We start from the raw sequence: 25,917 nt of genomic DNA on the forward strand, positions 1-25,917 counted from the left end.
CCTCGCTGCCCTATGCCAAAGTGGATATAAATGAGGCCCTAGGTCCATCTGTTCGCCTTCGGAGAAGCAGGTGCTGTTAAAACATCTGTTTATAGCTACAGTACATCAACTACTTTGAAGAAGAAATGTACGACGTCTTTGAACAGCATAATATGCACACATATATTACAGTAATGGGACTTACCTGTGTGTCAGTCTCCTGTGACTAATGCAAACTGCTGTGTGATGGTCACGAGCAATGCAGACTTTGTGGCGGCTGCATTTGACCTTCAAACACGGGTCTTTGGCTGGATCGAGAGCTAAAAGGGAAGAACACGCACACAATCAGAAAACAGTCCGCGTGTGAGCGGTTTTACGAAAGCGAATACTTCTGTAATTAAAGGAAAAAAACTCTAAACAGCCTTTCCACATGGTCACAAGTGGGAGAACATGCGAACCTGTTCTGATCGGAATGCTTGACGATGCATACACTATTTCACTTCATTTACACTCTCTGACATCACAGGAGTCCAAATAACTGGTAAAGGTGACGGCAAGAAGCAAATGCCATTCAACCTTTCCTCGTGGGCACGGCCTCACCACCGTCGCGCCTTTCATGAGAGGCAGAATCAAATTGATATTCTGCTCGCGCTCTCCCACACTTCCCCCTGTGACTGTTCTTTGGTTCCAACCTTTGTTTCTCTGACCAATGGTGCAGGAAATCCATCTATCAAGCTGAAGTATCGAACACACAAAAACTGTGGACATTAACTGATGCAGTAGAAAATTAAATCTGGAGATTAGAAATTGAATTTTTAGGCTGGTTTTCCAGTTTTGTAAGGTCAATCTATAAATGCTTATAGTGATCGTTTGGACTAAGTAACAATCTTTGACCTGAAGGACAAACAATTTAGCACACTATGACCCCGATTCGCATAGGCTTAAAATTGGGTTAGCGTTACTGTTTTTTAACACAAACCCGAAACTAAACCTGTTTTGGGATTAACAAACCAACGCAAATTTGTATTTGCACTGGTTTGTATAGAAAAGTAACACAAAGCAGCATGAAACACTGTTTTGCATTACTTTGCGTTGCAGGTCGTTACGTCAGTGGTACATGGGCATTTCCACGCAACCACCCATGCTTTTTGATGCTAAACCCGATCTACTAATATTGGCAGACAGAGTTCAGCACCCAAAAATAAGGCTGCTGGACAGCAGGCGTTCAAAGAAGAAATTTCATTTCTCCATGCTTTTCCGACTTTGCATGCATGCTGCACTGTGCAGTACACATACAAAGTAGGAAAAGCTTTGAAGTGTGTGTACGCATAGGCTTTCGACTGGAAGTATACCCTTACCATACAAGACCGAAGGTAGACTCAGGCATGTACCCTAACGCTATGGCGCTAAGGTGTGTTCCTGGGACACGGCAGCTGAAATCAGTGTTGGCGCTAGGGAGGGAGAAGAAGAGTGCCACATCTCAATAAATATGGTGCACTCCTGCTCTCGCCGTGTCACACAACGCAGCGCAACCTCTTTGGGTGCTGACCTGCGTTGCCTGACAGCTAGAAGAATTCGGGACTCAGGCCCAGATTCTCAAACGTTAAGAGTCAGGTTAGAGCTACATTTCTAATACAAACCCAACGCTAAACCTGTTTTAAGATTAACATATCAAGGCAAATTGGTATTTGCGTTGGTTTGTATGGAAAAGTAACACACAGCAGCGTAAAACGCTGCTTTGCATTACTTTGCAACCCGGGGGCACTACATGGGTGGTACGTTGGCATTCTCATGCTACTAACCATGATTTCTGATGCTAAACCCTATCTATTGACATTGGCCGACAGGGTTAAGTGCAAATAAATTATGCAGCTGGAAAGCAGAACTTAAAAGGAGAAATGTTGTCATTTATCCTTGCTTTTCTGACTTTGCATGCATGTTGCACTGTACGCTACACATACAAAGTAGGAAAAGCTTTGAAGTGTGTCTACGCATAGTATTTTGTACTGACAGGGTACCCTTTCAGTACAAAACCTACAGTAGACTAAGGCATGCACCCTAGTGCTATAGTGTCAAGGTGTGTGCCTGGCGCAAGGCAGCTGAAATCAGCACCGGCGCTAGTGAGAGGGGAGGAGAGGGCAATAATTCTGTGAATATGGTGCATTCCTGCTCTCTCTGTGTCACACAATGCAGTGCAGCCTCTTTGGGTTCTGCGATGCAATGCAATGTGTTGCCTGACAGCCATGAGAAGCTGGGCCTATGTTTAGTACCTAGAGAAAGTGAAACGGAGTAAAAGAGAGTGCACATCTACAGCTTGTTCATACTCTGTCAATGTGACGAACTGGAGGCGAATGTGATTAATGATTTTTCTTGAGATTTTACATTATTTACAATTAGTGTAATCTGAGACTTGCTGCGGAATGGTCAGCAGTCTAAATTAAGTCACAGCGGGGGGAATTTAACAAACTTTCATGCAGCGCAGCAAGCCAACTTGCCATGCTGTGTGAAAGGGCAGGAATGCACCAAATTCAACATGATATGACACATTCTTGTTGTTCACGTGCGCTCTCTTGGCTGTTAGGGGCCAATGCAGGCACACTTGCGTCATGGTGCAAGAGTGCCTGCATTATAGGCAGGATTGTTTTTGTGCAGGAAGGGGCACCTCCCTGTGATGGAGCAGGGTTTTTACTTTAAACCCAAATACCTGTTTCATTTTCGCATGTTATAATTAAAAGTACTACTGATTAATTATTAATCACTAAAGATTTGTCGAGTCTAGTCTAATCAACCTTATTAACAGAATAATTACACGTGGGAATGCTATTGCATGGCTAAAATAATAAGTGAACTAAGTTGGTGAGCAAACTGACAGAAATAGATGTTGCTTATGTGATGTTATGTTGTTTTGCGCTTATAATTAATATGCATTAATGGCTTTTGATGTCGCAAATAGCTAGGTAAATGCATACACAAAAGGGTATTAGCAGGGGAATAACACTGTATAATCATTTCTATGCAGTAATTATGTTTTGTGTTTCTTTCTACTTAAGTTGACCATTGTGGCCTGCTGAAAATGGCTACCACCCGCAGCCTGCATTTGAGTAGATGAATAATTGAAAGGAGGCTTCGCGCTGACTGTGACCTTGCCCTCCTGTTGAGCCGAAAAGCCAATCATCATGACGACAAATCCGGGAGAGATGCCAAATGCCCCTGAATGTGAAGATTTGTTACTAATCCAAATGCCGACATGATGAACCTATAGTGGTCTCACGAAGGAGATACATATTATCCTAAAGAGACATCCGTAGAAGTAACGAATTAGTTATGGACTCCTAATTTCTATTTATTATTTGAGACTATCAATGCGTGTGAAAAACTAGCACTGTATCCCAATGTACCAAGACGACATAATTTCCGCCATTTGACTGTTTTGTAAGATATGATTGCAACATGTGGAATGAAAATTTAGTATAAATATTAGTAGACTAGAGAGGTCTAGCGCCACTTCTTCCCGAACTGATGATCAGAGGTCCCGATGCTGACGGAGAGGACGGTGACTCTACATGACGGCTAGAAACTCTAACTATTTTGCTGAGGACCGGTTCTGACTTAGGATCTGACTTTTAGCCAGAATAGGTAAATATGAGATAAATGAACTTGCATTTAATTGGCTTTTCTTACAATTTGAGATAAACAAAATTCTGTTTGAATTACTGTGTCGGGTGGTTATTTTATTGTCATGTTTATTGAATATAAGAATATTATGATGTTTTTCACCAGATCTATAGCAACTAGTTGATGCCATTGACCTCAAGGTATATGCAGATTGGTTAGGTACAGGAAAGTGTTTCCCCTTATACATGGCACGGATAGAGTGGTAGGATGAATGTTGGTGTTATGGGCCCCACCAGCGTGTGATGTGTGTGTGAACGTGTGACTGTGAGATCACTCCGTCCGTGGAAGTAGAGGGGATTCGGAAGCTCTGATCTGCACCAGTTTCTTGGTAGCAGAATGATGGTTAACCATTGTCTTGATCTGGTGAATTTGCGTGTATATAAGCTTATTGATTATTGATTGATATTGATGTTGGAGAGGTGTGGCTCACTGGTTAGAGGTGGCAGATCCGTAAGCAGAGAATCGGCCAGGGACTTGGTTCAATTCCCGACGCGGCAGGGTCGTGGACCAGGGTCAAAACGGACTCGATAATTCTCGCCTCGGTACCTACTCTAACCAGGAACACACTCGGCAACTCTGGGCATTAAGCTTGCCTCATCTCTACAACGGCCCCCCCACAGACGCCTGGAATGCCTGGTTTCACCTTGGAGATACCCAGAAAGGGACCATCTCACAGGGATAGTCAGGACGGGTTCCCCAGCGGTCTATAGTGCCGGGACACTTCCGAGTAGCTGTGCGCTGTATAAATGAAAATAACATAACAATAACATGTTTGTACTAACACTGTATGTTGAAGTCGTATTGAGTTTTGTGTAGTGTGTACGGCTTCTGGGACGTAGGAAGTCGGTGACAGTTCCGTAGTAGGGCAGAGGGAGTGCTGCTCTCGGAAAAAGGCGGGATTGTTAGCCCTGTATGTAGACAGGGGAAAACGTGTGACAATTGAAGTTGCGCGTCGCATTGTCTGGGTTCGATGAGGTAGCATCGCCGTGTGTTACCATTAGAAACGTATTTTCTGTGTGAGAGAAGTGTATATAATAGCGAAGGTTATCTGTGAAGTTCTGGTCTTAGGTATCAGGGATCCTTATGGCATTCCGTTAACGCTTATCACTAGAAAGGTAATAGGTATTCTCTAAGCTCGTTAGAAGGACAGAGCAGAGGTAAGTGCTGCTTTGTTAACGTGTGATATAATTCTGTAGTAGGACAGACTGTTCGCTGTTCTCGGGAAAGACAGAATTCTGTGTGAATGTACTACATTTTCTGGTGTGAAAGTGCGTGAATGAGAAGGCATTCTGGTTAATTGTGAAACTCTTAGGAGCTTTCCGGAGAAAACAGTTAATTGATGCTTGTTAGAAGGGTAGAGTAGAGGGATGTGCTACTTTATCAACGGAAGTAACGATTCTGTAGTAGGGCAGAGGTAAGCGCTGCTCTCGGGAAAGGCAGAATTCTCGTGGGAAAGGTCTTTTGCTGTTCTGTGGCTAGCGAAGCGGACAATGGAGATGTTTGTATGTTGTAACTAACAGACTCGTAGAAATTGAAACAAAGTCTACCGAGTAGTTTTGTAAAGGAGGGGTAGACGAGGGAGACAGGAGACAGGAGCAGAAGCTGCTGCAGCGACCGCTGACGTCAGGAAGACCGCGCTGTGATTGGACGGTGGGTTAGAACGGTGGAAGCACTGTGATTGGTGTGCTAGTGTACGCCGCGCAAGGATTGGGAGACATATAGGGTGACGTAGACGCTCCAGGATTGGTGCGTTGGTGTGGGTCGCGCTGGGATTCGTGGAATGAATCAGTGACGTAGATGCTCCAGGATTGGTGCGTTAGTGTGAGTCGCGCTGCAATTGGACAGGAGATCGTACAGTTGAAGAAAAGACTAAAGGGTTGCGGAAAATAAGAAAATGAATTACCACGCTGAGGAAAAGAAAAAGAAATCCTTGTTTAGTAAGGTTAAGAACTGGTTTGACAAGGATAAGGATATTGTGACTAGGGAAGGACAGTTACTTCCTTCGATAAGAACCCCCGCATCCTTCATGGTTGCAAAATATGGGTATCATACCGGTATTTGGTTAGACAACTGGGTAAAGTATACTAAAGATGATGGAGTTTTAGCGTTCCCAGAGCATGGCTCATTTAATCTGGCCATAATGAGGAACTTAAGGGAGAGAATGATGGGCCTAGAGCCTCGGCCTAGGCCAACGCAATTTGAGGCATTAACTGAATGGGAAGACGAAGTGCATGAGCGAGAAAAGCAGAGGAGTAGAGGAAATTACAGGTATATGTTTGGGCGAAAGTATGAAACTCATCATGATCGGATGAGAAGATGGCGAGAAGACAGCATGACTGAAGGATTATATCCTGTGAGAACTGCAGAGGAGACAGAAGGGAGAAAGTGTACAGAAAAAGAACATAATGTAGAAACCAGGAGGTATGGGGCAAATGAGTCTGATGACGATGTGTTAGATGACATGTTCTACAAAAGATCACCCCCGTATAGACGAGAACCAGAGGTAGGAACAGCAGTTACCCCAATGAGAGACACCCTGCGGATTATAAAGACAGAGGTTATGACCCCTGAGTTAAAAAGCAGTAATTCCCTTGCAGAGAGAGAGAGAGAGAGAGAGAGAGAGAGAGAGAAAGAGAAAGGGTGAATGAAATTGAGGATGAAAAGACCAGAGAACTGGCAAGGACCACATTTGAATTGACGGAGAAAATCAGAGAACTGACGAAAAATCTTGAAGCAGTTACGGTGCCTGTAACAATAGGTCCGGTTATGCCGATTTTCGACAAGCAGAGGGTTGGCGAAAGTGGTTTGACAGTTCCATATGTAGCCAACAGATTGATTGTTCCTCCAGAGCAGGCAGAAATGAGAACGGGAGAAAATCAGTGGAGAACAGGAGAAAATCAGTGGAGACATACCATATGTGGAGGAGAGTTGAATGTGCAGACTAACACAGGTTTGAATTCCGGTTGTGTGGAAGGGAACAGAATGATTGGAGGATCGATCTTAGAACCACAAAGAGTGACAGAACCAGGGGGTGCAGAAAAATCCGCAGGGATAACTGCGGAAGATTTGAATGATTGGCTGAAAGCATTGCAGAGGAAAGAGAAAGAATCCCAGGGAATTGATGTAGCTAGAATACGTATGGAAATGGAGGAGCTGATTGTAGGAACAATCCCTACAGAAACACTGAAAATTTATCAGGAAGGGGAGATTCTATTCCTGTGTAAGAGTATCACATGGAGAGCAAAGAACATACATGACAGGTTGAAAGGAATAGCCAGTGAAATGGGGATCGACGTGGAGAAGGTAAAAGCTTTACAAAAGCCTTACCGAGTGGATTTTACTGATAAAGACATTGAGAATCTGAACAATGCAGGCCGAACAGGGCAGATTAAGGAAATGATTGCTTTGTTGAGAAAATGGGGAGATGTGGAAAGATGGAAAGATAGATGGTATAGAAAACGAGAGGATGCAGCAGACAGAACTTACTCAACATTCCCCCTAAAAGAAAAGGAGAAAGCAGTGACAGCTTATCCCATGAGGGAGATTCCAGGAGGAGGGTACGTACATGTCCCATGGACCATTCAAGATATTTTGTCATTTACAAATGATTTCCCTCGACTAAGAGAGAAGCCCGTCGAGTGGTATAGACAGGTAGACAGATTTGTGAAGTTGTCAAAAGTGCTGTGGATCGACCTGAATAGTCTGTTTGATATAATTGAACCAGCAGACTTGTGGTCAGAATGTAAAATAGTCATAGACTGGCCCACTAAAGAATACCCAAGAGATCCAAAGACAGGAGCCCCAGACCCGGAGGTTATGAAAAAGTATGAGCAGGTTATGGCGTTCCTGAAAAATAAGATACCCCCCAAGGAAACAGACTGGGTTAAAATAGATCGGACACATCAGGAAGTGAAAGAATCAGTCCATGCTTACTATGAAAGACTAATACTGGCTTTCAAACAGTTCAGTGGAGAGGAACATCTGGGTGACAAGGATCTGAGCCATTTTGTATATAGATTTGTGTATGGCTTGCGACCTGAAATCAGTGAAATGATAAGGCAGCATACCGTAGACTGGCAGAGCAAAAAGATTGATGAGATCCTGAGACATGCAAAATACTTCAGTGATGAAATTGAGGCAAAGCACAGGAAACTGAAGGAAAAGGCGATGTGGGCACAAGTAAAAGTTGCAGAAAGGCAGGAAGCTCAGTTGGTCGAACAAGCAAATAATCCAGGAAATAAACCCAGATTTGGCCCAGGAAATGGGAAAGGTAATATTGAGGAAGCAAAGAAAAGGTTTCCCTGCCACAACTGTGGAAAATTAGGGCACTGGAAATCCGAGTGTAAGAATCCACCGTCTACTAATGATGACAATCCATCATTAAATTCACAGGTGCAGAGTGAGGGGTGTGGTCAGCATCAGCAACAGCAGAAGGCTGTTAAGCAGCAGAATCAGGTGCCAAAACCACCCTTGCCACAAAGAATAGGATCCCAGAAGTACAGCCAAGATTCGGGGTTCTACGATGAAGAGCAGGTAAACAAGCCAAAACGCGCAAGCGCTGTGTCACAATATTGGCTAAGGAATGAGGGAAGTGATTCTGAGGGAGAATTTCGACGGTGCCGAAGAGAGGAGGAGGAGTGCGTACTTGGCGCAACTCTAGAAATAGACCAGGCAGGACCATTTGTAGATGGAAAAAGCAATGGTGAAAGTGTTACTTTTCTAGTTGACACAGGAGCTACGAGATCAACTGTCAGGTCAGCTGATATAAAGAATCTTCCTCTCTCGGATGAAGCAATCCAAGTAGTTGGTGTGTCCAACACACAGATCAAAACTCATCTTACTGAACCAGTAAGAGTTAGAATAGGGAAATTTTCAGAAATGCACCGATTTGTGGTGTGTGACACTAGTCCTGTGAACTTGCTAGGCAGGGACCTGCTGTGCAAGATGAATTGCACTATTTTTTGTACTCCAGATGGAATAACCTTTGAAACACCAGATGAGGATGTCCTATACAGAATGACCATGGATAACAGGGAATGTGAGGCTATGGGAACATATGCTGTATTTAATCCAGATGCATTAGCCCCAGAATTAAAACAGACAGTAAAAGCAGCAGTTTGGGATTTTACTGGGGAAGATGTGGGCCTGATGAGAAATGTAGATCCAGTAAAAATTACCGTAAAAGAGGGAGTGGTTTACCCAAACATTCCACAATACAGACTGACACCTGAAATAATTGAAGGAATAACACCCATAATTGAAAAAATGATCCAGCAGGGGGTGTTAAGAGAAATATTGAGCAGCCCATGTAATTCACCAATAATGGGACTGAAGAAACCTAATGGAAAGTTCAGAATAGTACAGGATTTGAGAAAAATCAACAAGATTGTTGTGTCGTGCTGTCCCATTGTGCCAAATCCATCAGTGATTTTGTATCAGATTCCCCATGATGCAGAATGGTATACAGTAATTGATTTGTGCCATGCTTTCTTTTCAATCCCGTTGCATCATGACAGCCAGCAAATTTTTTCATTTAGATTTGGAGAGCGAATTTTGGCATGGTGCCGAATTCCACAAGGGTATACAGAAAGCCCTTCGATATTTAATCAATTGCTAAAGAAATCTCTGGAAAGTCTAACAATGCCTGAAAATTCAATTTTGGTCCAATACATTGATGACCTGCTTGTGGCATCAAAAACACGAGAAGCCTGTGAAGTAGACACCATTGCTCTACTGAATCACTTGGCAGATGGAGGATTAAAGGTATCTCCAGCCAAATTGCAATTCTGCAAAAAAGAAGTCCAGTATCTGCGACATAACATTGAGAAAGGCCTGAGAAAAGTGACCATTGACAGGATTAAAATCATTAGAGGGATGAGAGCCCCAATCAGTGCTTAATTTGTGCCGGTGCTTAGCACCGGCACATATTTATCAGGGCCGGGTCTACAAAACACAAGGTATCTGCAACTCTGCACGACATAAATTACCTCATTGACTCGGCGCATAGCATACCGATCCAGACCATCTGACTCGTAATTTATTTACTGCCTGCATGAATCAATCCAATATGCAGATCAGATTCGATTGATTCAGTCGTGATGGTCACGATGCGCATTTTGAATTTTTTTCTTTAATTAGGCGGCAGCCGATGCCGGTGGGCAGGACACAGATTGGGCAGGGGGCTGGATTTTGTTCTGCCGGGGTAGGGCTGTGGGGTGGCACAGTGCGTAGATTGTTTTAAAATGCCCCGCCCGGCACACCCGCACGTACGCACCCACCCACGAGTCATCAGCATTTGAGGTGGTAGCCCGGCCCCGACGACGTCGTTATGCAGGCAGCAACAGCAGCCTATACTAGGCCGCCTATCGAATATAAAGGCAGGCCAGTGTCCATCCGCCCTCCACCACCATAGCAGTAACAGTAAGTAACATCTATAATATATTATGCCATTACCAACGCTGCTTTTTTTTGGTGAGTCGTGGACTCGTGGGTGGCAGGAGGTGACGGTCACCGGCATTGGCGAGGTACTTCCGGCTCCTGCTCGGCTCCCAATGAAATCTGGGGTTAAGGAAGTTAAAGCGGCCAGGCGGCCCTGCAGTGCACCGGCCCCCTTGCCCTCCTTCTTCCAGCCTTCTCCTCCTGGCCCAGTCAGTGGCATTGTAGAGGTCAGGTGCCTGGCGCCAGAGGCATGATTGCTCAGGGCAGGCCTTGGACTCGTCACTCGAGTGACGAGTCCAAGGCCTGCTCTGAGCAATCATGCCACCGGCACGGGACTCCTGACCTCTACAATGCCACTGACCGGGCCAGGAGGAGAAGGCTGGAAGAAGGGCAGGGGCTGTGCAGGGCCTTTAACTTTACTTTAACTCTGACTTTAGCAGTGCGGCCTAGTCTCCAACTGTGCTATTAAGGGCATTGTACTGAAAAAAGACAGAGGATTATCTTTAAAAACAAGTAGATTAGGAGGAAAAGTAAAAAGTTTTGCTTCGACATTTTATAGCAGCAACATACAGATGGTCACAGTGATGTTAATTATTTTCTTTAGAAAACAGCTTCTATTACCACAATGAGTGAGATTCAGGGAATTGTAATAATGGACAGACAAGATTTGGGAGGGGAGAGTGTTGGGAAGTAAACCAGTACTTAATTTGTGCCGGTGCACTTCACAGTTCACTTAATTTGCATGAAGTGAACTGTGAAGTGAAACACCGAGTGACTAGTCAAAGGCCTGCCCTGAGCAATCATGCCTCAGGTGCCAGGCACGGGGCACCTCACCTCTACAATGCCACTGACCAAACCGGGCCAGGAGGAGAAGGCTGGAAGGAGGGCAGGGGCCGTGCAGGGCCTTTAACTTTACTTTAACCCGACTGCACAACCTAGTCTCCAACTGTGCGATTAAGGGCATTGTACTGACTGAGAAACTGAATAGACGGAGTCCACCACATCAGTATCAGGTGATCGATGCTTGAAGGAGCTGGGTGTTTTTCCTGATTTTGCCTACGCTCCAACTTGCTGCTCCCCTGCTGAGTTGTATATGTTCTATCTATGGTGTATTCAGTGGGTATTCTGCCACTTTCAGAGTGGACAAGTGGAAAATAGTAAAACTCCTCATCAAGACATGGCACATTTGCATGAGAACTCCCAGAGAGGCTGCTGTGTAGTCACTGCCTGCACTCAACATACTGCTGCCAGCTGAGCAAAAATAACATGCCATGGTCAGGAGGGTAATTGCTGATCTTGCTTTCTTGGTGCCTGACGGCACTTACAAATATGATTGTTGTTTCATGACTTGTGTGGAGATGTTTTATCATCTATATTGATAAAGCTTTTTAAGGTGTTATCAATATTGCTGTATGAAGTCCAATCCTATAAAATCCTCGTAACCTGCCTTCCTGTTGATCCTGTACAGTCAAGACCTGCAAAGTGTCACCCATCACGTGTGAAACTACAGTATCGTTTAATCATATTTCTCTGCATCACCGTACAAAGCCAAAATTGTCTCAAACATATTTTAAGATGCATTTTTCAAGCCGCTTTTTTGCTTCTGCATCTTCCATACTAAGTCAGTCTCAGGCCCGTCATGACCAGTAGCCCCTCGTAACATTTCTTCCGTTTGGCTGAGACTCTTACTGGGAGACATTAGCTTGAGCCTGCTAAGTGAAAGTATTATGTGGCTGAGAATCACATTATATATGGTACTACTCATACCAAGAATATTTGCGTTCTAATGCATGAAAATTAGCCCTAGAGGGAGCACAGCTACCTGCTTTGAACACAGTTCTCTAGAAAATTATGGAGTAGGAATATTTGTTAATTTAACTGAAATAACAGAGAAATACTTTTCTCCTAACTGTACCTATACAGGGTCGGACTGGGAAAGAATATAGGCCCGGGTACCAAAAGAAATGTGCCCCTTCCCCCTTAGAGAATCAGAAAGCCAAAACAAATTGGCCATGTTTGTAAATTGGGGCTGTTTTCAACTTGTAAAGAAACACTGTATAAGGGGTTTGCATGGTATGGAAGGCTTCATGGATTTGAGCTTAATGCAGGCAATGTTCGTTTTAATATCTGGGAACTCAACAATAAAGATACATGATACTGAAAAGGGCCGGGCCCATAAGTTTTAGATCCGTTTTAGACTCGCTCTCTGATGGTTCTTTATCGTAGCATTAAAGTGTACGAGTGACATTTTAAAAAGTATGAATAACACTTTGTGGCGCGCAAAATCAATCAATGAAGACAAAAGAAACATATAATATTCAGATCAGGTATTACATCTGACTTTTAGCAGTGCCAGTTGAGGATGTGGGTGGAGTCAATAGAATAAGTGGGTGGAGCCAGTGGAGGAAGTGGGTGGGGCCCTTGAAAAGTAGGTGTGGCCTCCAACAAACATTTGAGCGCCTGGACTTCATATTTTACAAATTAAGCAATGGCCCCAATGACACAAAGAGAAGTGAGAATGTTCCTGGGAATGGTTGGTTACTGTCGTCAGTGGATAAGTAACTTTTCCCTGATTGCCAAGCCACTGATTAAATTGACAAAAAGTGAGGTGAAAGACCCATTGGAATTAAACCCAGAGGAAATGGCAGCATTTAAAGAGTTGAAGAACCGGCTATGTGAAGCTCCTGCCCTAGGAATGCCAGATTACGAAAAAGAATTTGAGCTGTACTGTAGTGAGAGAAATGGATGTCGACTTTCAGTGTTAATCCAGAAACTTGGACGTCTGAGAAGGCCAATCGCATACTTCTCATCAACACTTGACCCAGTAGCTGTGGGTTTACCGGGTTGCCTGAAAGCAGTAGCTGCTACATGCAGAAGTCTGGAACAAAGTGAGGGAATCATAATGGGATATCCTGTACGGGTATTCGTACGTCATGATGTGGCAATCCTTTTAACAAGGAGCCGGACACAGTTCATGTCTCATAGTCGGCTGACTAAATATGAGAAAGTCATTCTTGGTGCAACAAATGTGAGCTTTGAGATATGTGTGAATGTGAATCCAGCAACACTATTGCCTGATGCTGAATGTGTGGGAGTGAGGTATGAAGTTGATCATGACTGTCTGGATGTGCTTGATTACTGTACAAAACCAAGACCAGACATAAGAGATCTGCCACTACCTGAGAGTGATCATGTGTTGTTTGTGGATGGATCTTGCTTGAGAACGGATGAAGGAACACTAAGTGCTGCATATGCTGTGTGTACAGTTTCAGGAGTTGTGGAAGCATCACCTTTGAAAGGAGTTAAATCCGCTCAGGTGGCAGAATTGGTGGCACTAACAAAAGCCTGCAAGATTGGAAGAAATGTGAGAGTGACTGTGATGACTGACAGCCAGTATGGCTTCGGAGTTGTCCATGATTTTGGCCAGCTATGGCTACAAAGAGGTTTCCTGACCTCAAGTGGAACTCCCATAAAGAATGCTGAAGTGGTTGGAAAATTGCTAGAGGCGATACAGCTGCCTAAAGAACTGAGGGGAAGACCTCAATCCCTCCTCAGCGTCGCTGCTCCACGTGACTCGTGACTCGGGGACACGCCCACCCACGTAGCCACGCCCACTCCTCTCTCCTCCTGTTACTATGCTCACTACTCGACAGCGCAGCGGTCGAGCGCAGCGGGCACACCTTCGGCACGCCGAAGACACGCCAAAGACTAGCCCGTCTGTGCCCGTCCGTGCCAGGACGGGGCACGAGGCTGAGGCTCTCACTCCCACTGCTCCTCCCAGGCTGGTAAGAACATCATCTGCTCTGAAAGCGTTGCGCCCTACCCCCAATCCGAATTGCTCTCTGTCCAACCTTCAGAAAGTCGGAACTCATGTTTGCTCCGAATGTAAACTATCTACCACCGTATATCAACCCCACCCCAACCCATCCAGGAGACATAGGAAATGCAAAATATTACGTAATAACTTGCAGCCAACATACGTATTTTACAGTACTAACTGTCGATCTTTGCCTAAGCATAAGCATGAGATTTTTAATCTCCTTACTGAAGAATGCCCTAGCGCTGTCTTCTTAACCGAGACATGGCTACATGACAGCGCCGGCCCTGATGTTGCCACTGCCCTCCCCGATAACTATGCTATTGTCAGAATAGATAGGGAAAAACAGGTAGGGGGCGGGGTAGCTATTATTTTTAAAAGAGAATTTAAATGTACTTTGGAATCTGTACCAATTCCAGACTGTGAAGCGGGCCTTTTCAAAATCTCTTTGAACCCCAATTTTACAATGTCAGGCCTTCTGATTTATCGACCTCCAGGTAACCCTTCTCAATGGGTATCAAACTTTGCTAATCTTATCACCCCCTACTATATGTCATCTAGCAATTTCTCCCTGTTGGGTGATCTAAATCTACACCTTGAAGATCCCACCATCCCCTCATGTTATAATCTGTTGGAAGATCTAGCTGCACTAAATTTGCCTATAATAAACTCTAGCCCTACTCACACAGCGGGCCATTTGTTGGACCCCATAATATCTAACATCAGGGAACTCACGTACATCGCCACCGTACCTTCTGGCTGGTCCGACCATCATCTCATTAATTTTAGCATTACCTTCCCACCCTCCCCCAGTGTGAAACAAAATACTGATGCCACCTACAGAAAAAATTGGAAGTCAGTCGACATCGATGCTTTAAATGCGGCACTTAAACAAAACCCTCCAAGCCTTAACTACAACATGGACCACGCAGCAATTGAAACACAAAACTGGCTAACAAGTGCAGCAAATAACTGTCTGCCCTCTACTCGCACCAAAGGGAGTAGGCATCGTCCCCCGGCCCCATGGTTTAACGACAGCCTTAAAATTGAAAAATCAAAATGCAAAGTATTAGAACGCAAATGGCGTAAAAAGTATGACCTCAATGCCAAAAGAAGCTATCATGAAGCCAGAAATCACTATCATGCTGCTTGTACAAAAGCAAGAGCTGCTTTCGTCTCAAAAACAATTATCGAAGCAACTAACATGCCTAAAACTCTTTTCTCCAAAGTTAAGGAATTGGCGGGCGCACATACCGCAGCTGCTGCACCCCCCCTAAGCACTCAACAATGTCAGGCGTTAGCTTGTTTCTTTACTGAGAAAATCGATAAAATTATCTCAGACATCAAGATTAAAATTTCTGTTTCCGACCCACCCCCTCCTTCTGACCCTATTCTGCCTCAACCCACTGCTTTGGGTGAAAGCTTACTGGAATCCTGGCCGACTCTTTCATTAGAGAATTTGAAAGGAATCCTAAAAACTGTCAAATCCGGCTCCCCTAGGGACCCCATCCCTATTAAAATTATTAAAAAATTGGATGACCAGTCTTTGGATATCATTGCCAATCTCTTGAACTCATCCCTCGATCTCGCCACTGTCCCAGCCTTATGGAAGCATGCCATGGTGACACCCCTTTTGAAAAAGCCAAATGCAAACCCAGAAATATTGGCCAATTATAGACCTATATCTCTGCTTCCTGCTTTTTCAAAGTGTCTTGAGAAACACGTACACTCTACTTTAGCCACTTTTGCAGAAGAAAACTCCTTACTCCATCCTTCGCAATCTGGTTTTAGGGCTGGCTTCTCGACGGAAACCGCCCTATTAGGTGTCACTGAACATATCAGAAAACTTCTTGACCAAGGCCAGACGGTCGCACTTGTGTTATTGGACCTAAGTGCGGCGTTCGACACCATCTCTCATGAAACGCTTATTAAAGAGCTATACATAAATGGTGTAAGAGGAAAGGCTCTGGATTGGATCAAATCCTTCCTGGCAAACAGAAGCTTTCAGATCGCATCTGCACAAGCCGTGTCAGACACCTTACCTGCATCTCATGGAGTGCCTCAGGGGTCCATCCTGAGCCCTCTGTTTTTTAATATCTATCTCAAACCTCTGGCAGAACTTGTTGAAAAGCTAGGTCTAACGCTTATGAACTATGCCGATGACACCCAAATCATTTTTTCCCTATCTGAATCTTGTCCCCACTCCCCGTCGTTACTCAAGGAAGGACTATTAAAAATACTGAACTGGATGACAACAAACCAGTTAAAACTGAACGGCGACAAGACGGAAATACTGATTTTGGGAAAGGATAAAGCTCTCTGGAACCCTGCGCATTGGCCGGACCAGATGGGCACTTTTCCTACCCCGGTGTCCCATGCTCGAAACCTGGGCTTTGTATTGGACAATGCCTTATCCATGGATAAACAGGCCAGTAAAGTTACCGGCCTGTGTCTCACCATAGCTAAATGGCTGAGGAAGATCCTGTGGATGTTGCCAATGTCAACACAAAAGACCGTAGTCAATGCCCTTATCACATCAAGGCTTGACTACGGCAACATCCTCTATCTGGGCGCAAATAAATCTGTCATCGGACGACTGCAGGTAGCGCAAAACGCTGCGGTCAGACTCCTATGCAAGATTCAAAAGAACTCTGGAGTCTCGAACCATCGTCGGGATCTTCATTGGCTCAGGATAGAGAGCAGAATTCGTTTCAAGGCCCTGAACGTCATGTTCAGAATAAAAACAGGAGTAGCACCAAAATACCTCCAATCCCTTGCCTGCCTCTATACGCCCAAGAGAAACCTTCGGTCTCAGACAGCAGCTTGCTTCTGTATACCAAGGTTTAAACGTGCAAGAACAGGGGGCAGATCTTTTGCCTATCTTGGACCCTCCCTGTGGAACACGCTTCCCCCAGGTATCCGGAAGGAAGAAAACTATTGTAGGTTCAGAAAGCTTGTAAAAACCTGGCTGTATGAACAATAACCGCCTAACAGTCACCTCCTTTTTTTTCTGTCCTCATTTCTAGCTGTGTCTAGGCGCCGTGAAACCCTTTTTGGGTAGCTGTTGCGCCCTATAAATCGATAAAAATAAAAAAAAATAAAAAATAGCAGTTGTAAAATGTGCTGCTCATGGTCAAGGTGATGATTTTGTCACCGTTGGGAACAAATTTGCCAATGACATGGCACAATACTGTGCAAGGAATAATCATTCCATTAATCGGAGTAAAGAAAGAGAAATGTCCTCTTGTTCCTTAATGTTTACTAATGCGGTGGGAACATGGGAGGAAGTGAAGCAGTTGCAGGATGAGGCAGGAGATGAGGAAATGAAAGATTGGGTGAAAGCAGGTTGTGCACCAAGGGAAAAAGACCATGTGTGGGTCTATAGGGATGGAAGACCAGTCATGCCCAATAGCATGTTGTCAACAATGGCAAGGATGTATCATGGCCAAGGACACTTGGGGAGGGATGCTATGATAAGGGCCTTTAAGCAGACCTGGTATAGTCCAAAATTCAGGCTGATAGCAGAGAGTCTCTGTCAGAGATGTCTGATATGTCAGCAATTCAATCCTGGAAAGAGAACAGTGGTGAGCCTAGGAACCATAGGCAAGGAGGGAGGACCCTTCACAAGAATGCAGATAGACTTCATCGAAATGCCCCAAGTCAATAGATTAAGGTATGTCCTGGTGGTGGTCTGTTTGTTCTCCAGGTGGGTGGAGGCATATCCAACAAGAAGAAATGATGGGATAACAGTGGCCAAGCTACTGTTGAGAGAATTCATCCCAAGGTATGGGTTCCCAGTGACCATTGAATCAGACAGAGGAGGACATTTTTATAATTAAATCATGGGTTTGATCTGTAAAGCATTAAGTGAACAGCAGAAGTTACATTGTGCTTACCGACCAGAGGCTTCTGGTGTGGTTGAACAAATGAATGGTACCATCAAAAACAGAATTGGCAAAATGTGCCTGGCCACAGGAATGAAATGGCCTGATGTCTTGCTTCTAGTCCTGATGACAATTAGGTCTACTCCAGACAGAACAACAGGTTTGAGTCCACATGAAATTATCATGGGACGTGCTATGAGACATGCCTTTGTACCAGTCAACAAGCTGACGACTATAACTGATGACATGATTTTAGATTACTGTAAAGGCCTGGCTGACGCAGTTCATTCTGTGTTTCACCAGGTTGGAGAAGACACCACCACACTTGAAAAGAAACCAGCCCATGATCTGAGCCCAGGGGACTGGGTAAGAATAAAAGTCCACAGAAGAAGGAATTGCCTGGTTCCAAGGTGAGGAAGGCCAAGGCAAGTAATTCTGACCACAACGACTGCTGTGAAGTGTGCTGGAGTGAAAAATTGGATACATGCAAGTCACACACTGAGAGTTCCAAATCCAAGAGACGGCACTGGAAAAGAATACTTTGAAGAATCAGATTCCAGTGATGATGCAGACAGTGAGGCAGTAAAAAGGAAAAAGAATCCTGAAAGTGGGGAAAGTGAGTCAAGAGAAATTTTCATCCCACCAGAGGAAGTTCTAAAAAGAACATTGCAAACTCCTGAGACGAGTCCAGATTCTGAAGAAGTGCCTGAAGTTCCAACTGACAGTGACAAACACAAAAAGAAAGAAAGAAAAGAAAAGAACATTCCAACAGAAGTGACACCTGAATCAAATGAGATAATTGGACAGGTTCCACCTGAGATAATTCTTGAAGAAGAAGGGACAGAAAGAGACAGAGAGGGACAGATTGCGGAAAAACCCAGAGGAGGTGTAGGGAACATCAACAACAAGCTAGGTGAAGGGACAAGTAGACAGCAAGAAGATTGCATGTCGGAGACCCGAGGAGGGACAGAAATAGGGAAATCTCAGGTGGTGGAAAAAGAGACTGTTGGAGAAAAGGAAGCTGTTGGAGAAAAGAGAACTGTTGATGAACAAGAGGCAACTGAGACAGAATCTGATGAAAGTGAAAATGAGATACATGGAGGACGAGTTCTGAGAAAGAGAACTTGGATTGGAGAAAGAAACAATAAAGAAGGAAGACAAAAGAGAAATGCTAAAGGAGATCTTTGGCCCAACAAGATAAAGAGACTGAGGTATCGACTGACACGAGTTAACTCTTCGAAAGCTGAACAAGTGAACGAAGTGTCAAGTCAAAACCCAACGAAAGAAGAGGAAACAAAGATATCTGAAGGAACTAAAAGAATCAGAAAACCAAACCAGAAGTATAAGTCACCAGAATGGACGTATGTGGCACTGCCTGAACAAGGAGAAGAGGCAGACAGTCAAGGAAGTCCAAAGGAGGCTTTACTGAAAGTGGTTGATGAAGAAGAAGCAGTGGGAATCCTGAGAGTTATCTTGTCCGACATTGGAGAAGAGACGGATGTTCAGGACCTAATACAGTTTGATGATGATGAAGAAACAGTGAAAAGTGATGAAAATCCAAATTGAATAAACCCAAAGAAATCATTTGGAGAAGAAAGGAAAAGAAGTAAAATTAAAACTAGTAGATTGTAATAATCTGTTGGGTACTTGCTGCCCTAAAGTTCGGTAGTGGAGTAGAAGAGGCTAAGTCAAAAGACACGGTCAAATTAACAAGATGGCTAACACTGAGAATAATCAAAGTAGATGTACCTTCTTGAAAAGATGGTGCAAGATGTGCTGCTGCTGTACAGGATTATTAATGCTGCTTTGGAGCGTGCTTGCTCTACTGATCTCTTTTAGAGTAACAATAGACACTTTAGAAGGACATACTGAGAACAGGACTAACGTAGGGAAGAGCTCACAGAAGATAGTTCCAACTAGAACTAGCAATGTATATATACATAAGGATAGGTCAATTAATGATTTTTCTAGCAATGTGTTTTCAAAATTGCTGTATGAATACGTAAAGACAATGGACCTGCTTCTGTTTCGGAAGGAGTGACTTATCATCATCTTCCGGCTACGTATGGAATTTCATGTAGTGTGTTGATTAGTATATTTTATCAATTAGGGAAATTAGATTATAACATGTCTAATGTAGATAATATTCTTGGGCAACTGCCTATGAATAAAGAACTGAATCCTGCAAAAGAAGCTAACACTTTAGGTGAGATTTTTATAGAAACTAGAGAATTAACATTAGAATATGTTTTTAGAAATAATTTAACCTGCAGTTTGAAAGAAGAAGAGAAAACTTTTCTAGACATGGTTGAGAGAAGAAGGTTAAACATGCACAAGAAAGCAGAAGGGCATAAAATGAGTGAAACAATGTGGGATATTGAGAAAGAAAAAGAGTTGAAAAATGGAGCCAGTCCAACTATGGCTATAGATGCACCACAGAAAGGCAAACTATGCATTACCAGGAAGAGATCCCAGTATGATTATTATTTCATAGGGACTAGTGAGTGCCATGATACATACTTTATTGCAACCGGATGGGGATTTAGAGGAGGAGAAGATCCAGTTTTTCCGGGAGTGTATTATATTTGTGGGAATAAGGCTTATTACCATTTGCCTGACCATTGGTTTGGCACATGTTATGTTGGCCTGGTCTTTCCAAAGATTTTTCACATGGATAGAGTAGACAATGCGGAACATACTAATCCCTTAACCCGCTATAGAAGAGAAACATGGACAGAAATTGTATGAGATATTTTTGGAGCTTTAATTCCTGCAGTGGGAATTTCATTGAATGCATTTGGCATTCGGAAGCTGTCAACAGTGGTAGATCGCTTGTCAACAAGCACCGCTGGAGGCTTTCTTTTGATAAATACTGAAATTGTTGCTTTACGCGCTATGGCGATGCAAAATCGACTTGCCCTTGATATTCTTTTGGCAAAAGAGGGTGGAGTCTGTGGAATGCTGAAAGTTCAACATTGTTGCACTTCCATTCCTGACGAAAGCAAAGATCTAAAGGTCTATATCAAAAATATTACTGATTTGCATGAAGAATTAGTACCACTGGAAGCTGAAAGTATCTGGACTAAAATGGCTAATAAGATGATTGCTATTAAGAATTTTGTAGCTAAAATAGGTAGTACCATTTTTGGTAAGATATTATTTCCATTAACGTGTGTAATTGTTGCTTTATTGATTCTTAGATTAGGGTGTATGTGTTGTAGATATAGAAGAAATAAAAAGAAAATAACAAGAGAAAATGTTAAAAAGAGACAAAAGACACCAGAAAGAGATCCACAAGAAATAGAATTAGAAGAATTGAGAGAAAGCATGTATATAGAAACTAAGAGAGAAGATGATATGGAAACAAGAGTTTAAAATTAAACAAGAAGACATTTTTAATTTCTTCAAAAGGGGAAATTAAAATTGATTTTGGGTTTTTGATTTTTGTGGTGATAAGATATCACCAAAGGGGGGATTGATGGAGCAGGGTTTTTACTTTAAACCCAAATACCTGTTTCATTTTCGCATGTTATAATTAAAAGTACTACTGATTAATTATTAATCACTAAAGATTTGTCGAGTCTAGTCTAATCAACCTTATTAACAGAATAATTACACGTGGGAATGCTATTGCATGGCGTAAATAATAAGTGAACTAAGTTGGTGAGCAAACTGACAGAAATAGATGTTGCTTATGTGATGTTATGTTGTTTTGCGCTTATAATTAATACGCATTAATGGCTTTTGATGTCGCAAATAGCTAGGTAAATGCATACACATAAGGGTATTAGCAGGGGAATACAACTGTATAATCATTTCTATGCAGTAATTATGTTTTGTGTTTCTTTCTACTTAAGTTGACCATTGTGGCCTGCTAAACATGGCTACCACCCGCAGCCTGCATTTGAGTAGATGAATAATTGAAAGGAGGCTTCGCGCTGACTGTGACCTTGCCCTCCTGTTGAACCGAAAAGCCAATCATCATGACGACAAATCCGGGAGAGATGCCAAATGCCCCTGAATGTGAAGATTTGTTACTAATCCAAATGCCGACATGATGAACCTATAGTGGTCTCACGAAAGAGATACATATTATCCTAAAGAGACATCCGTAGAAGTAACGAATTAGTTATGGACTCCTAATTTCTATTCATTATTTGAGGCTATCAATGCGTGTGAAAAACTAGCACTGTATCCCAATGTACCAAGACGACATAATTTCCGCCATTTGACTGTTTTGTAAGATATGATTGCAACATGTGGAATGAAAATTTAGTATAAATATTAGTAGACTAGAGAGGTCTAGCGCCACTTCTTCCCGAACTGATGATCAGAGGTCCCGATGCTGACGGAGAGGACGGTGACTCTACATGACGGCTAGAAACTCTAACTATTTTGCTGAGGACCGGTTCTGACTTAGGATCTGACTTTTAGCCAGAATAGGTAAATTTGAGATAAATGAACTTGCATTTAATTGGCTTTTCTTACAATTTTAGATAAACAAAATTCTGTTTGAATTACTGTGTAGGGTGGTTATTTTATTGTCATGTTTATTGAATATAAGAATATTATGATGTTTTTCACCAGATCTATAGCAACTAGTTGATGCCATTGACCTCAAGGTATATGCAGATTGGTTAGGTACAGGAAAGTGTTTCCCCTTATACATGGCACGGATAGAGTGGTAGGATGAATGTTGGTGTTATGGGCCCCACCAGCGTGTGATGTGTGTGTGAACGTGTGACTGTGAGATCACTCCGTCCGTGGAAGTAGAGGGGATTCGGAAGCTCTGATCTGCACCACCTGCAGTAAAACAGTCCTCAGAGGCATTTTCCTCTTTCTAAGTGTGCTGTAGAATTCAGTACAATTAGAAAGAAGAAACAATGAGGAGCAATAATGACATTTCTCCTCGTTGCACCTCCCCTGGGGAGGTGTAGTATTTTAGCGCATTCCTAGGTCTACCAGTGTTAGTAAATTAGTGAATGAGCAATGGAAATACCCACACTCCACCGACTGAACGCTTTCCTGGGGCAGAGTAACGTGCGTGGCTTGATGAATTGCTTGGCTTGATGAATCTTACTTTAATGTTTTGTCGCCCTTGCGTGGCGCAAGGATGAGGAAACACATTGATAAATAGTCTCAAACGTTTTTAGCTGTGCACCATAAATGTACACCTGCAACAGGGATGAGTCCTCAAAGCTAGACAGAGAGCTATTATGTTTAGCAATAAACTGGTTCAGCCTGTCCAGTCAATTCTGTGCTTTGATTGACTTCTGAGTATGCTTATAACAGATGGGCATTTGTTTGGTGGATATGGCTTCCTGTACACTTCCCTGTATAGCTCATTACCAGGCAATGAAGAAGCGGATCAAGGGAGTCAGTAATGGTAGACAGGCTTCACAATTAGGCTCAGAACATTGTGTCTAGCTCTGATTTCAATAACTAGAGCTTCAAGAAATTACCAGTTTCAGCGCCTCCTAATATCCAAGATTTCCTCTAAGGGACTTGATATTGATATTGAATTATCTGAACTTTGTCCTCGTAATTCTGTTCCCACTCAAAATTACAGATACTTGGGGTTGTATTAAATCCAGGTAGGGAGGTATAGCTAGGATTATGAATGGGACCCTGAAACGTCTCTTAGCAAGAAGGAATCCTTGGCAGAATTTGTAATTCAGCAGCCACAATCACCTGGTGAAATGCACCAGACCATTGGTACTCTCATGGATGTCTTAAGCCATAAGCCTGATGGAGTTTTTTTTATTTTTTTTGCAGAATCAAACACATTCATCTACAGAGTGGGATTTCCAATGTTAAATAACATGTGCCTATTTATCATATAATTTTGAGTAGGTAACCACCCTTTATAAGCAACGCTCACGTTTACATGGTGTGACGAATAAGGTTAGCCTGATATTAATATCATTTTGAATGTCGGCTTTACACGTTTAAGGCTAAGAGTCCTGCTCACATATTTTTGTAGTTGTTTTGCACTCTACGTTTTCTTTTTTTCTTACCACTGCAGATGCTCTCATTTTCCAGAAGCCTTCCGTTAGCTAGTGAATACACATTTTTTATGTATTAGAAAACTGATAGTACATTTCTAACAGGGAGAAGATTCTATGAAGCACAACCAGTGGGAAGAGCTGTCAGTACCAGCTATTTTGCCCAGTGTAACAACTTAAGGATATAGCTATGTATGAACAATTGTGAAAACATGGCAAATAAGAGAGTTTACCTGCCCCCAGCTTTTGGAGGAGAACGATTCTTTCCTGAGAGTACGGATGAGTTGAAATGGTGCAATAAGAGTTTTGTTGAATTATATTAGTGTGTGTTTCCTTAGGCTAGGGACGGACTCACCTGCTTACTGTCTCTTGTCCACTTTGTGCACTAAAGAAATGCTCACTGACTTTGAACTGAGAAATTCACCTTTGCATTTCTCCACAGATTGAGTGCTAAGTCTTCATGCCTGGGCATTCTTACTCTCTCATCAGAAACCTTCATTTGGTAAACTGAAGCATACACCTTATCTACTTGCCTAAACAAATGTCTTTTTCAACTTATCCTTACTTATTATTATTATTAGTATAAGATTTGTTGAGCGCTACTGTTACCCGTAGGTGTCCTGGCGCTATGTGAAATCTTGCCTTAGGATCGAACTGAGGTCATGCTAATCAATAAACATCCAGGTTTTTAAAGCTTAATTTAGTTTAGAGCTTTTCCTTAATGGAACAAGCTTGTTGCATTTTCTGTATTCTGTTCCTAATTCTTACTGATGTTCCATTTTACTTTATTTCGACATATGAACTTCTAGACTATTTAAATCTGCAAAAATGATGACTAACATTTTAAAGTTAAGAACTACTTTATCTAGATTAGTCATATTTGTTAATAAATCTTTGTTTAACTCATTTCTCTTCTCCTTCTCGTTTCCTTCCTGAGAAGCCCAAGGGCCATAAGGCCTGAGAAAGAGTAGGTGAAAGCATGGAGGAGTCGTAGGTAAATAAGTGGTGACAGAGTGGGAGAAAGCACTCTGAGGAGAAAGACCAAAGATTTGGAGAGAAAGAGCTGTGTCAGGCAAAATACACAAAGAGCTCCTCTAGGAAAATACAAGATGGGTTATGAAATGCAATATTAGGCCATGCACACAAATGGCAAAACTAAAATATTTGACTGATCCTTATGATGCAAGATAGACGACCAAGACTAATACAAGTTATGCCAGCAATCCCAATTGCAGAAGAGGCTACTGTAATTGTACCAGAGTGTTGAACTAGCAATGCACACAATGCATATGAGCATCATGATTATAAGTGAAATTTGCAGACTGACAGAACTGATGGTGACAGACAGACATGCTAATAATGAAGTTCTTTTTTTAGAGTGACCTGCTTTGTGCAGCATAAATTACTGGGTGTAACTAAACATTCCTGAGGAACAGAGCCAATTGACTGTGGTCAGAGAAACACTAGGGGGTATATTCTCAAGAACGTGTGATAACCATCGCAAAAGTTACTTAACGCAACGTCCAACATTACAGTCCATCGCGGAAAATTTACGCCGTGTTAACCAAGTATTCACAACACGGCGGTACTATGTGATAGCCACCAGATAACGCGTCAAATGGCCACGTTAAAACCAACACCGCGCCGCAAAAATGCAAAACACGAACGCAAAAAAAGCTGAGATGAGGCCAAGCGCGATACAAAGAGCTGCGAAAACCAGCGGCAGGCATGCACATCCCACGCGTCTGGCTGGAAAATGCACTAAAAAAGCAGAACAAGAAAAACACACCAGAAACAATCTAAAGTGCGCAGCAACATGGATGCACCCTGACCGAGCGCAGAGGCCAATGCGAACTCCACAAGCCCCACAGACCACCAGCAAGGTACAAAGGGGTCGGGGAAGGCCAGGAAGAAGAGGGAGAGGAAGACGGGGTGCAGTCCGCAGGAAAACAAGACCAGCGTCACGGAGGTGACAGAACACTACCATCAGCTGACCCACAATCAGACTATCTGGAATGCAGCCTGAGTGTCGAGGAGGCCAATGGAGGAAGCCAAGAGGTGCTGGCATGACATAAAAACCCAAACCAGGCACCAAGACGCCGCCAACACGAAGGCAGCA

The 25,917-nt window shown here is 43.1% G+C and overlaps 1 protein-coding gene across 1 annotated transcript in view; it reads right to left on the reverse strand.

The window, feature by feature from the left end:
* Nucleotides 1-25,917, reverse strand: part of SPOCK3 (SPARC (osteonectin), cwcv and kazal like domains proteoglycan 3) — a 1,171,449-nt gene that overhangs the window by 658,487 nt on the left and 487,045 nt on the right. The window contains exon 3 of the mRNA XM_085641793.1: nt 185-299. Coding sequence (XP_085497919.1) covers nt 185-299 — 115 coding nt within the window. The remainder of the gene's footprint in view (nt 1-184; nt 300-25,917) is intronic.

Source organism: Triturus cristatus, chromosome 2_2, assembly GCF_964204655.1.
Source record: "Triturus cristatus chromosome 2_2, aTriCri1.1, whole genome shotgun sequence".
Taxonomy (NCBI): domain Eukaryota; kingdom Metazoa; phylum Chordata; class Amphibia; order Caudata; family Salamandridae; genus Triturus; species Triturus cristatus.